At 45.5% G+C, this 14400-nt stretch overlaps 1 protein-coding gene across 1 annotated transcript in view; it reads left to right on the top strand.

Moving 5' to 3' along the window:
• The window catches only part of LOC119163045 (glucose dehydrogenase [FAD, quinone]), a 242022-nt gene that overhangs the window by 124173 nt on the left and 103449 nt on the right, over positions 1-14400 (top strand). The window contains exon 6 of the mRNA XM_037414980.2: positions 5347-5514. Within this exon, the coding sequence (XP_037270877.2) occupies positions 5347-5514 (168 nt within the window). The remainder of the gene's footprint in view (positions 1-5346; positions 5515-14400) is intronic.

Genomic DNA, 14400 nt, shown 5'->3' with positions numbered 1-14400 from the left:
GTTTAACACGTTCAAGGGCTACATCCCATTCACAATCAACTGAATTTAGGAAAATTTCCCTCAGAACAAGTGTATTACTCGACCCATTACAGACACCAGGCCTTTGAGTCTATAAGTTTTCTTTCCATCTGATAGTAGTTGGGGACAGTTACGCAGTCAAAAGCCCAAAAAAAAAACAAAGCGACAGATACGCCACACTTGTCCTAAAATTTTTGTTCATCATTGTGAACCTGAATGCACTCCTTTACACGCTTTAACCATCCTTCTCGTAGCAAAGAGTAGAAAAGCTCCTCTACGTCCACAACGAACGCTGACAAAGGCTAGAGGGCAGCAGGAAACGAGCGACTTCCTCAGAGTTGTTCGCCCGAAATGAGTCCACCGAACATAAGCAGTTCAAATGTTTCTGTAGGTATCTGGAAACCTCATGCTTTCACGTACAGTGAGTGCTCAACTGTCTCGTCTATAACGACGCAGCGTCGTGTGCGGAACAGCACGAGCGACATCTGCAGCCGGAAATACGCCAAAGTGAGCATGCGCGGTGCTGGTGATGTGCCTATCTTGCAGTTTCGAACCTTTCATATCCGTGGCCGCAGTGACTGCTTTGGTCGTCGAGGCACTGTAAATATTATAGAACTGAAAGAAAAGAAGAAAAAAGCCAGTGATTGTCCGGATAGGTGCCTTTTATACTGAAAACTTATTTTCGCTTTGTGATATATCACAGTGAGAGCAGTTTGCTTCGTTCTTTTGTTTGCTTCGAGCTTTTTCGCTAAATCGTTCGGACTGCTATCGACGGTCAAAGCGGACGTTGCATGCGACGTGATGAAGAGGGATCAGCATTGCAAGGCAGGCACATCACTATTGCCGCGCATAGTCAAATGTGGCGTATTTGCGACTGCAGATGTCGCTCGTGCTGTTCCGCACGCGACGCTGCATCATTATAGACATGAGAGTTGAGTACATCGCTCAAAATTTGAGGAGGAATGGTTCGTCCTGTTTGGGGAAAAAGATTTACTGGTTTTTAAGTTCACAGGGAGTACCCACATATTTCTTCATGCCGCGTTGCTTATCTCGTTATTCGGGCGCTTCGTTCATCGTGTGCTTCGACCGCAAATTTTTTAAAAGTTACAATGGTTCAAAAGTGAACAAACATACCTTCTCTCGCTGCCGCGCCGGCGTTTACAAAATGAGCACGCTGCTCACACACAATATAACTGACAGGTCCTCGCACTCCTCCTATGGATAATTGTGCGTTCTTTTCATTCTTCTTTCTTTGTAGCTGTGACGTTTGAGCGCACTAGCCCTGTGTATGCTCCTTTCACGAGTGCTTTCCGCTTTAGGTGCACACTGCAAGTTACACGCATCTTGCCGTTCTTAGCGTAACATCATGCTTTTTTGCTGTAGCATTCATTCCTTCATCTTTGTTTTGAAACCATTCACAGTAAGCTATCAAATGCCTCTGTGAACGCACGGCCCCTTCCTGTTGTACAGATTTCTAAACAGATGGATGAGCCACGTTTTCCTTCTTTCTCCGCAGTTTATCACTGGGTAGATTACCAGCTCACGAAGCGCTCATTTCTTCCTAGTTAACAATGGAGACCTGGAGCTTTCTGCTCGGGACTTTCGAACAGACCTTTACAAGGAAGGAAGGAAGACAAAAGGAAGAAAGACAGAGAGGTTGACCTGAAAAACATCCGGTTGGCTACTCTGTAGAGTAGGTAACCAGATTATAATCTGGGGGATAAGGGAAGGTGCCAAGAAGGATGAAAAAGTGGGAAGAGAAGTAAAAGAAGTAGAGGAGAGAGAGACAGTAAATTTACTGCAACGTGCGGAAGTGCACCTCAAGTCAGAGGTGTTCACACATACACAAACTCGTCTTCCTCAAAAAACACAAGAGGGCTTTCACTGCTGCGTGGGCTCTCGGGGGATGCGAACGGTGCTGTAATAGCACCTGTGCAGAAAGAGGCCGGTCATCCAGTTGCTGCAATGCATTGGCAAATACATGTCTCTCTGAGGCAAATCGAGGACAGTGGCACATCTGTTGTTCAACAGTGTCATCGGTGCCACAAACATCGCATGCCCAACTGTCAGTAATTTCGATTAACGTGGTATAAGCTTTCGTGAACCCGCACAATATGAGTGACAGAACACAAGGTAGAAAAAGCGGCATCACTTTCACATGACGTGTCACCGTGACGCATAACATGTTAACGAGCCAGTTGGTCCTTGGAGAGTGAGAAAATACTTTATTGAACATAATGGGCCCGTGATTCGGTTTCGGTGGCTTTAGGTGGTGGCTCGTAGTCCCTGGACTCGGGCGGAATTCTCGGCCTGCCGGACGGCCCAAAGCTGGTCGTTCAGCTCTGGGCTTTGGAGGGCCGCCTCCCAGTGGCGGCGACGCTTACAAAGAAGGTCCTCCACGGCTCCAGCAGCCGGGGCGGCGGCAGGAACGAGTGAGATTGAGGGTCCCTGTGATTTGGTATATTGACGGCAACTATAGGCGCATAGCGATTGGCGGCGTTTGCACGACTGTTGACGCTGGCCCATTCCCAGAGCATGTGGCTCAGCGTTGTTCTCTGCCCGCACGCTTTACACATATTGGTGGGGTATAGGTTCGGGTAGAGGTTGCGTAGAACGACCGGACTAGGGTAGAAGTGGGTTTGGAGTACGGCATCACGCCTGTTCAATTTCTTGTGCGGTATCGGGAACCTCCGGCTTTCAAGTTATAGTGTTGGGTGATGTCACGGAACATTCTTTAGCTGCGTGCCTATCAAAGTGCCTTGATCCAGTAGACGCATCGCCCCGCTCTCGGAGTCAGAGACGGTGGCCACGTAGTGGGCCGCGGCTCGGCGAGTGAGACCTCGAGCCATGGCGTGGGCTGCCTCGTTCCCCGCGAGTGGAATGCTAGTGTGTGACGGGGTCCCTTGGAGGAAAAGCGTAGGAATTAGGGGTTGTGAGCGCGACGTCGAGTCGTCGTCTCCGCACATTTGAAGGATGCGCACCGCTTCTCGCGAGACACGGCTGCGCGCAAAGCTGTGGACTGCCGCCTGCGTACACGCCTTTATCATTAGCCGCATAACGTGTGCTCTCCCGCACCAACTCACACGCAGATGGGAATAGTTGGCCAACACACTCATACGCATTGCCTACAAAACTGCATTGGGCCTCCCCGACGGCATTGACACAGAGCGTGTGGTATGCTTGGGTGTATATATAGCATATGGCGAACACGCCGCAGCCATATTGATCGCGCAGATCGAGACTGAACTCGACGATGCAAGGCAGACTATTGCTAAAGAGGCTTCACTACCCTTTGTCACCACAGTTATGTGGTGAGGAGACGCATAAAATACCCTGAGAAGACACATAACACATATACGCTGTCCCTGTCCCGAGAAACATGCACCCCAATATCAATGCCGGCCACAGACGAGCAAGGGCAGCGGAACTAGAACAGCTGCGAAATGACCCCAACACTTACTCTACAGACTCCAGTTCATATCAAACGAGGCAAAACGCATTTGCTGCAGTCGTTACAAACCAAAGCCAAGCGATCACTTCGGCGGCGATACGTACGGAAAGCACGGCTGTAGCAGAAGCTGCAGTGATAGCACTTGCCATCCGTGCAGGAGAGTGTAAGAGACAGCTTGCGCACGTTCTCAGATTCCCAAGAGGCTTGCCGACGGTTTCTCAAAGAAACGAACGGGCAGACCGCATGACTCGAGCATTAACTTTTCGAGCCGCGGACATACTTACCCGGGCGGATTACTTCACACTTGCGCTGCCTCGAGATATCCTTGAGAGCCAAAGACTGGCTCGGCAGACGATGGCACCACCCCACCGTAAACTCACTTGCTGGCGATCCAGGAATCGGAGACTAATACAGACGAACACATATCCCAACATACACACACTTAGCCGAATTCGGCCATCCCAATTTGATGACTGCTGCCCTTGGTGCAGTGACACACCGACGCTACAGCACATAACTTGAACTTGCCAACAAAGACCAGCAGAGGGCAACTTACCTCTCATCACACAAAACGAATTTAAAAGGTCGTGGGAGGTGGGACTCCCCCGACAGGACCTGGGAAGCCAGAGGGCAACCTTGGACCAGGCCGAGCGAGCCGCTCAGGCCACTTGGGCCCTGGAATAAGGGCTCCACCCAAGGAAACCTTGTTATGCCGTTTCATTAAATATCTATTCCTCTTCCTCCGCCTGGGAGCCACTTATCACATTTCCTGCATGCGGCACTGCAGCGAGTACTAAGGCCATCGCGGTTTCTTCGGCCGCCTACGTGAAAAAGCAATATACTAAAGGAAAAGCAAATTAGACACGTAGTTGCCGAGGATCACGCTTGTACACGGAAATGACACAAATAATGTTTGGGAAGTAGGCACATACAAAAAAAATATTCGGTAGCGGAAAATATACAGAGCACTCGGCATGCGCTCCTCATGATCGTGGGTGGGTGCAAACACAATACGCGGCTCTTCCCAACAAGTCCTTCGCAGCATTTTCTCCATCCAAGACCCATTCGCAACCTATGTCTCTTTTGTTATGTTGTGCTAATTAGTGGGGGAAATAGGTGCAAGGCAGTGGCTCAATGTACCTGATCGATACGTATCTGACCATGTTACACCCCAAGTGTAAAAATTGACAATACGGGAAAGGCGATATGTTGGTAGTTTAGTATAATAAATCACCGCGCTGACATAAGTGCCACAAATATTTACCATTTTTAAGGGTGAAGCTCTTTTAGGCAGAGCCTTGTTGGCGTCTGTAACGCTCCACCAAACAAAAACTTAACACTTGAACTGCGGAAAACGAACATTTCTGTGTTAAGACGGACTTTTTGTGAACATCAACGAGGTGTATGACAGCACAGCATATGATTATTTGCGCCGTCCATCTGTCCGTTCATTCATGTGTGCGTCAATTCATTTATCTGCCCGTTAGTCTATCCGTGCGTCGATCCAACTATATCCATCCACGCTTCTGTGCGTGCGTATGTCCATCCGTCCGCCCATCTTTCTGTCAATTGTACTAATCAGTCAGTGACTTCATTGTACACTTAATGCACCTCAGGACCGAAATTCTCCCACACATCGTATATATAGTGCAGATGCGTAGACTTCATTTCACTCGCAGTCATATCAATAAGTTCACTCAAATCTTCACCTAACGTGCAGGAGCGAAAGTTTTTTTTTATGTGCAGGGGTCCACACAGCATTGCTCTGATGTTTTGCCCCTGTTAGGCCTACCGAGCGACCATACTTCGCTTTCTTTTGCTGCAGAATATTATCTGTATAAAAAACAAGCGATCTTTCTTTTTCCGTGCTTATTCAGATACATGTAAATGAAGGCATGGCTCAAGGCGTCACCTTCGATCGCTTCTCGGTTCCACACCTGGCCCTGGCCCGACGAGAGGTGATCCTTTCAGCTGGTGCCATTGGTTCCCCACAGCTTCTGATGCTCTCGGGCATCGGACCAGCTAAACATCTCTCCGACGTTGGGGTGAGCACCTTCAGCGCGCTCTACCGAGCGACGTACCTTCTTGCGCTCAGTTGCATACAGTCCAAGCCATAGAAATGTCACATCACCATTCATGACATAGATTTCAAAAGTTGCGACTATAGGTAACCGCACCTATGAAAGGGGTCATCACAAGGTCACCCAAGTATTTGTTTTTTTCAGAGAAAACTACAAGTTGACTAGAGAATCTATTACACCTATACGGATATAAAAAGTGGGCCGTAAAAAAGGATTTCCAGCGCAAAACAAGCTCTAGAAGTTACCAGCAGTACACTCCGCCCACTGCCAGACGGAGTGTACGATGTCATGGGCTTGGGTTTGATTTGATTTGATTCCTTTAAACTATGGCACGTACCCACTCGGAGTGCTGCCGTCGTTTTATACCAATCCTTCAGCTAGTGCAAATCTGAGAATGCATGTGACAGAAGTCGTTTTGATGCTTACAACATTACCTGCATCATTTTTTTTTCAATTCAATAAAAGTATTTTATTCCCTTATTCCTTGAGATACATGTATTAATCGCTTCGTTCGGGTACCAGAGAACAAAGGTGTACCTCCCAATTGATATGCGGATGCACTCGCACTTACATCTCATAATGCTACTATAGTGTCTATTTCGCCGGCGTTGGCATTTGTTAGTGCAGTGCGATTTGAAAAATTTGCCTCGACAGACAACTTTGCTAAGCCCACGTTGTCAGCCTCCGAGTTCACTCACCTCTATTATCAATAAAAAATTGATGCTCTTCCTCTAGAAGAGCCGAGGTCTCTTACCAGAATACGCTACCAAGTCCCCCCACTGAAACTTTACCTGAACACGTCTGGTCTGGTGCAGTCATCTTTGAGAGTGAATGAGAGTGAATCTCTGGATCAATTCTTTTTAACGTGCGCATTATTCATCAGTCAAAGAAAAAGGCTTTTTGACGAACCGCTTCGAAAGTTGACATTAAATTTATCACTTCCGGTTCTTCCCTTTGGGGTTACCGTGCTAAGTTTTAGCCACAAGAGCGCTTGCAAGGTCGTAGGCGATTTCCTACGAGAGACGAGATGAACTGAACGCTAAGTTCATCAAATTCCAATACTATTTTTCACAAATTACTCATATTCTCCGATTTATTAGAATAAATTTACTTTGAAGGTTATCAAAATTAGATTCGTCAAAACTATAACTCCTTTTTATTGGGAAATTATCTAACAAATAATTTTAAACCTACCTATCACTTACCATTTAAAATTTAGAACAAATTTTTTTATGTAGCAAGGCACCGCTCGTTTCATGGCCGATCCTCCATGGTGAGTTGCGCCAGGATAAGGGGGCGAACAAATAAATCATTCAATGTCAATGGCAAGCTGAAGAAAAAGTTTTCGCGCGCACCTGACCACAGAAGAATATTAGTTCCGTTCGATTCGCCTGCACCACGTGAACCAGTTCATGGGGTGCTGCACTTTGCCATTCGTTTCAGTGGTGCAGCATCGACGACCTCTGAATTCTGTCGTTCGTTTCAAAAGGTGCAGAAGAGGTGCAGCACTGGTTCACGATTTTCGTGCACCACCTACTATGATGGTGCCGGCTTGGTGCAGCCGTGCATGCAGCTGAGCAGACGACGCAGCACTTGGGCGTATGCGCCGTATCTGCCTCTACCAACGCTGTGTGTTTTCTCAAGATGTTTGCGCCTCATAAATTGTCCGCATGTGCGGTTCGTCATCGTTCAGTGTTAGCTGAACGGTGTAAATTAAGCGAAAAGAAATAAGGCCTGCACCTTGTCGGCATATCGTCATTCGTTTCGGGTGTAGTGCTGCGCCTGCACCGTTGAACTCACGCTGCACAATTCCTGAACTTCGCGTGCACAGCCGTGAACCAGTTCCGACTGGTGCAGATGAATCGAACGGACCTATAGTTCGCTGGAGTCGAAGCGCTCGCACAGCTAGTTGCTTTTTAAGCCACGGCTCGTGAGTGTGCCAGTGTCTCTCGGCTGTTGCGTTTGTAAAGGTATTTTATTATCGAATTTTCGACCGATTGCGCAAAAAATGTGGCCCAGCTTGTAAGTGAATGCAGAAAACACACATGACACATTATCGTTGAAACCATTATAACGAGGTCCCGTGGTCATAGCTGTGATTTTATTTCATAAAGGCTAGTCCCGCATTTTAACTTCCTTCTTTTTCTTGGTCTCTCGCACCTCCCCCGAAGCTAATGGCCCCACATTTTCATTTGCGACATCCTCCGAGGGCGAGGGAACGCTGTTGCTTACAACATGTACGCCGTTTGTACCATCTGGCCCACCACGTGGTCAGTTGCAAAACGCACGGAGCAGGCTCTGACCACTTCGCCTGGGCCCTGATACAGCTCGTCGCTAGGAAGGTGTTCTGTGTCGAGTTATTGCGCATCTGAGATAAGTCTGAGATGAAGCCTACAGATATGACATGTGAAGGATGGCCGCACTTCCACCTCTGTCATTTGCATATCGGTGTGGCGTTGCTGGTGTACTCTGCACTCAGGTTCTCCTGTAGACGGCTTTTCCGAGCCTTCTGCATGAAGTGCGTGGATGCCTGCAGCGACGTGTGCGTGGATGCCTGCAGCGACTCCATGGGAACTTCGGTTTTATCAACTGCAGGGCCCCACCTATAAACAGAGATCGCACCAGCCTCTGCAAACATCTAAAATACCTCCGACAGAGTCGAGTCATGGTAATCTCAGCACCTCGCTCAAGCACTTTCACGCATGCCAAGTGAGAAGGGATGTATGCGCTCCCCGGGGATAGGCCGAACATGGAACACTTCAGGAGGTCTTGAACACAAAACTGGCCTGACGAGAAACAGAGGATACCATTCTTGCCGAACTGTCGGACCACTGAGATACTCTGGAAATGAGCTGTGGCTGCTCGCAGCTCCGTTTGTATTACTTTCGAACTCTTCATACGTATGGTACCATCATTGGTTCAGACCAAGGCTACAGGAACCGAGGAGATAATGTTTCGCAAGAACAGGTCCACTGGGGTCTCCTGCCATAGAAGAAAAGTGAACCATAGGAAAGCCCCTTGTCCAGGTGAGCAAAAAGGCATACCTGATCTTAAAAGTGCAAAAACACTCAATGATTATACCGCTGCAATATACTGGACAATAATGAAATTCCGCTACAGACACGCAAACTCCGGCGACCACCCCATAATCTAGATTAACGCACGGTGCGTCACGCAGCACGTATGTCTGGGCCAGCTGATGATGATGATGATGATGATGATGATGATCCTTGCATTACTGGTGCACACGCACAAAGGGGGATTGGCCAAGAACTGGCAAGCGGGATCTTTAGGTTAAAGGCTTATGGTTTAACAAACACAAAATAGGTTTTGACCTAAAGACGGTTATATATATATATATATATATATATATATATAGTGGGAGTAATAATTCAATGGGCCAGTTAGTCTTCTTCAAGGTATGGGATATGGCACAACGGGAGCGTTGTCAACAAGGATAAATATATTTATTTCCCAACAGTTTCGGGAGGGGTCCTCCCTTCACCAGGGGATGATCCCCTGATGAAGGGAGGACCCCTCCTGAAATTGTTGGGAAATATATTTATCATTGTTGACAACGCTCACGTTGTGCCATATCTCATACCTTCAATATATATATATATATATATATATATATATATATATATATATATATATATATATATATATATATATATAAAGGAAAGCCAATAATCAAAAAACGAGTATATCTGAGCAAGAATAGAGGCTATCAGATGTAATGTGAGACGGAGGTAGTGATGGGTCCAAAACGAGTGGTATAAGTAAAAAAATAAAAAATGTACACTAACAAAGCAATCCTTTTGTCTCAATATGTAGTCAAATACCACACAGCAGACGTCCCTGTGGCTACAACCTAATTTAATGGTGCCAAACAATAAAATTACCGCCACGTTTACTTCTAATCCTAATTTTTCTAGTGGAGCTACCAGGTATATTTTCCGCTGATAAGAATATCGGCGACAAAATAAAAATTATCTATTGTTTTTGTTTCCATCTCTTCGCAAACCTGACATCACGTTGACGCCTATAAACGAGGTTTATGTGAATGATATGGCTGTGGAATTCTGCAAAGCAATCAGGTATAAGCAACTTCTGATTGCCGTGTTGCGCACCACTGTCTATTCCAGCAGCATCTTGCCCCGCCACGGTGGTCTAGTGGCTAAGGTACTTGGCTGCTGACCCGCAGGTCGCGGGATCAAATCCCGGCTGTGGCGGCTGCATTTCCGATGGAGGCGGAAATGTTGTAGGCCCGTGTACTCAGATTTGGCTGCACGTTAAAGAACCCCAGGTGGTCAAAATTTTCGGAGCTCTCCACTACGGCGTCTCTCATAACCAAACATTGGTTTTGGGACGTTAAACCCCACAAATAAATCAATCTATCAATCCAGCAGCATCTTACATGTGCGAAATCTCGACATTTAACTAATGAGGAGTTTATTTCATTATGCAAATAAAGATTTCCAAACCCTATTGTTGTCGCGTAAGCTGTATCAGGCAAAATCAGGATAAGGGGACCGCTAAGAGATACTGTGGCTAGTGCATCCGCCATCTCATTGATATATATGCCACGATACTTTGGCACCCATAGCTAAAGTTTTTGCAAGTTTTTCAGTATGAGTTGTCGAAGCATATGCATAAGTGTTAAGTTGGCTCCCGAAGACAGAGCAGCACATACTGAAAAAGAACCTGTAATTACGAGTGTTTCTCATTCGCCCGAAGGAAGTTTTTGCAGTACCTCTGCATTAGCAAATATTTCTGCTATGAATGTTGGTGTGTAATCCGGAAGCCTAACCGAGAACGACCTGTCAAGGGAATGCGAGAAGATATCAATCCCCGTCTTTTCATTTCATACGGATACATCAGTCGCAATTATTTTGTTCATGTTCACGGATGTCAAGTAATCATGTAGTCAATCATTTAAGTAGTGGAATATCATTTGCTTCGCGTTAGGGGGGTAGATATTCTCAAATTCTATTTTGAAGTCTAAATTGAAGTTATTTGTTGAGGAAATATGTTTTATTCTGACGTACAGTAGTTCCAGCAGTTCCAGCAGTGCTTGAACGATTGATATGCGGGGAGTCGAATCACGACCACTGAGTTTCAAAAAATAAGTTTGGCTCTTTATTAAAAGCATAAAACGATTCGCTCAGTGGTGAACTGTATAGTTAAAGATATTTGAATGGTATTTTAATTCTATTTAGCAGTGAAGGGAGGCGCGCATCCATGTAGAGCACATTGTTAGCTACAAACTTGGGCAGTTCGAGGCACAATCGTGAAGTTTCCCTTCCTAACCGTCTTAGCGGTCCAATTTTATAAGTGGCACTCCCAGAAAATAACTCACAGTCGCATTCCATGTTAGGATGCATGTACAATTTATAGATCATTAGCAAATGTATCTCTTCGCAACCCCGTTTTTTCTATTGCTCGGCTTGCGTAACCACCCCATGGCTCGTGTGGCCTTGGATCCAATTTGGTGGATGTGACTTTTCCAATTTAGTGAGCTGTTTTATATGATGCCTAAGTATTCGAGTCAATCCACCTGCGGAATCAGCTCTGTGCCATACATCAGAGAGATGTTGACAGAATGCTTGAATGAGAACGCTAGAAGAGCGCATTTGTTTACGTTCAATGACATTTGAATCTTTTCAAGTCATTCCTCTGTCACGTTTAGGTAGCACTGTATTGTCTGATAAAGTAAGTGCAGGTCAATATTTGTCGCAAAGAAAGCAATTTCGTCGGCTTACACGTATAAATGGATATCGCTGTGTTGGAATCGAGCTTAGGAAGATGTTAAACAACAAAGGTGAGAGCACTGGCCCCTGTGGTACACCACGATATTGCTACCTGTAGGACAAACAACCCCTTTGACAGTAATAAAACTCCCCCCCTCTCTCTCTCTCTCTCTCTTAAAAACTCTGCTACCCATGCTGTCATGTAGTTTGGCAAGCGATACATTTCCATCTGCTGTATTAGTATTTTATGATCTACTTTGTCGTACGCCTTGTCCAGATCCAGAGTTACTAATGCACAATACCCTCTCCTACGCCAAGTCAACTGTATACAACTCTCCTAATCCACGTGCGCACACCAGATGAAACATCCCGATCTAAAGCCAATTTGAGTAGGGTGCAGTATTGACTTCTCAACGCAATTCATTATACGTGCATTCAAAACTCTTTCAATTAGTTAGGTCGCGGGATCAAATCCCGGCTGTGGCGGCTGCATCTCCAATGGAGGCGGAAATGTTGTAGACCCATGTACTCAGATTTGGGTGCACGTTAAAAACCCCAGGTGGTCAAAATTTCCGGAGCCCTCCACCACGGCGTCTCTCATAATCAAATAGTGGTTTTGGGACGTTAAACCCCACAAATCAATCATCTTTCAATTAGTTTAACCAAATTAGATGTAATAGAAATTTACCTTAAATGGGCACGGGTTAACCCAAGTCCCTGTTTTTTAAGTATCTGAATTAATTTGTGAAGTTCCCAATCGGCAGGTAATCAAGAATTTTCGAAAGAGTAATTTACCATATTACGCATATTATGTGAAAAACTTCGTATAGTACTTTTATCATTGCTGAGGTTACCACATCTGGCCCAGGTGCTGCAGGAGTTAAGTGCCTCTCATCTGCTAGTTACGGTAATGTCACTTCATTGAACTCCTCCCCTGCAATTGGTTTTACTATGCGTTTTAGCATTATTGCTCTGAATCTATCTTCTAATCCTTTAACAACATTTTCTAATAATTCGGTGAGTTCGCGAGGCTATATAACTGAAGAACCAATATTTGTCTGATGGCGGCATCATTTTTCTGGAGCGCAAAAAATCTAAAAAGTGCTTTTCTATTGTTTTACTTTGAACAATAGCTGAATTAGTTTGGGTCACAGTCATCTTTTGCTTTGTGTACTGCACGTTTAAAATCTTCTGCCATGTGTATATAGTCGCACCCGCTTTTTGACATTGGTTGTAAACAAGTTGCTGCAGGACTGATAGTTGGGCTAGTTTGTAATACATTATGGGCAGTAACAGCCCAAAAACTCACGAGACGAAGAGAAGAAACACAAACAAGCGCTGTTTTTACAAGTGATCTGTTTCGGCGCTGTTTTTTTTGTGTCTCTTCTCTTCGTTTCGTGAGTTTGTGCGCTGTTACTCCACATAGGTTGATTCCACACCGCTTTTTATTTTCTATACCCCCTCGTACATTCAGCGTTCCACCATGGGCTAAGCGACCCTCCTGTGCCTGAGGTTATTGTAAAAGCCGACTTTTTAATTCTGTTTTCAATACCGCACAAACACACATAGCCTGAATGTCTTCCTGCATGTCCTTGCAAAGAATAATCTAAAGATCTCCACGAAGATAACCTTACTGAAGAGCTGGAGCAAATCAGATCTATAGCCTACTTAGGTTATTTTCTAAACAAGTAACAGTGGGAAAATTCACACAAGATAATTGATTATAAACAGTCTATTCCCACAAGTGCCTTCCACTTACACCAGTCTTGAAACTCCAAGACGCGTGCCCCGCCGCGGTGGTCTAGTGGCTAAGGTACTCGGCTGCTGACCCGCAGGGCGCGGGTTCGAATCCCGGCTGCGGCGGCTGCATTTCCGATGGAGGCGGAAATGTTGTAGGCCCGTGTGCTCAGATTTGGGTGCACGTTAAAGAACCCCAGGTGGTCTAAATTTCCGGAGCCCTCCACTACGGCGTCTCTCATAATCATAGAGTGGTTTTGGGACGTTAAACCCCACATATCAATCAATCAAACTCCAAGACGCGTGGTGTGAATTGAAGTCATCAGTTAATATTACATTCTTCCTGAAGAAAGCTAACATCACATCTCAGCATCTTGTGTCCTGCACTCTTGCCGGAAAGTATGCATTAACAAAAAAAAAGGGGGGGGGGAGCAGCCTGGCAGAGAGATGTCTAATACCATTTTATATTTAGTACCCATACACAGGTAGTTAATCTTCGCTCTATGACAAAATTCAGCTGATATAAAATAGGCGAGTCCTTACCGCTGCTAGGTCTATTTAAACGAAAGAAGCGGTAATTTTTAGGTAAAATTTTGTCCATTTGTAAGCAAGGTTTCTTGTAAAGTAATGATCTCAGGAATGTTGTGAAGAAATATATCATAAATAAATGGTAGCCGACCCTATTGATCGACGATTCCACTGTAATACTTTTAGAAAGCCTATTTTGCCACTATAAACCGGTCGCAGAGAATACTTGATCCAAGAGATCTTTCTTCGAAAAGTCGTTTTTGGAGAGGTTCTTAAAGAAGTATTTCTTTGACAGGTACTTTTTAGATTTGGATTTCTGTGAAGACTTTTTCGGGAGGAAAGATCTAGTGCGCTTCAAGGAATTTTGAAATTCCGTGTCCATATCTCCGAATTCGTCTGTGAGGCATCTGATACAGATCTGCCCGCATTATCTGCGTAGAAGGTCGTGCTTGAATGAAATGCACATTAGGTAGGAGATATCGGGCTTTCTGTTGTTGAACTTCTTTGAACCACTATATCCTGGGAAGTCTGATTTTTCAAAGACACTCAAGCAAGGATTTGAGTCAACTGAGATAACATTTCTACCACGGCCCCAATAAGATTGTTGGCAAGACGCTCCATTGCCTGTTCCGTTGCCTTCTCTAGGACCTCTGCTATATATTTTGCTAATGATGCATCCGAAGCAGCGGTATGTCGCGCTTTTACGCTTGCGCGGCCTTTGGAGCGTTGTTGCATTTCCGTCAGAGCTTCCCCCCGGGAGAAACGCCTGCTTTCCTCAATTTTCAATTGTCTAACTTCTCGTTCTTTTGCCTCGCAATCTATAGAGTCTGCA

Source organism: Rhipicephalus microplus, chromosome 9, assembly GCF_043290135.1.
Source record: "Rhipicephalus microplus isolate Deutch F79 chromosome 9, USDA_Rmic, whole genome shotgun sequence".
NCBI classification, from domain to species: Eukaryota; Metazoa; Arthropoda; class Arachnida; order Ixodida; family Ixodidae; genus Rhipicephalus; species Rhipicephalus microplus.
Note: the sequence above shows the minus strand (reverse complement) of the source record. Positions and strands in the feature narration are given on the sequence as shown.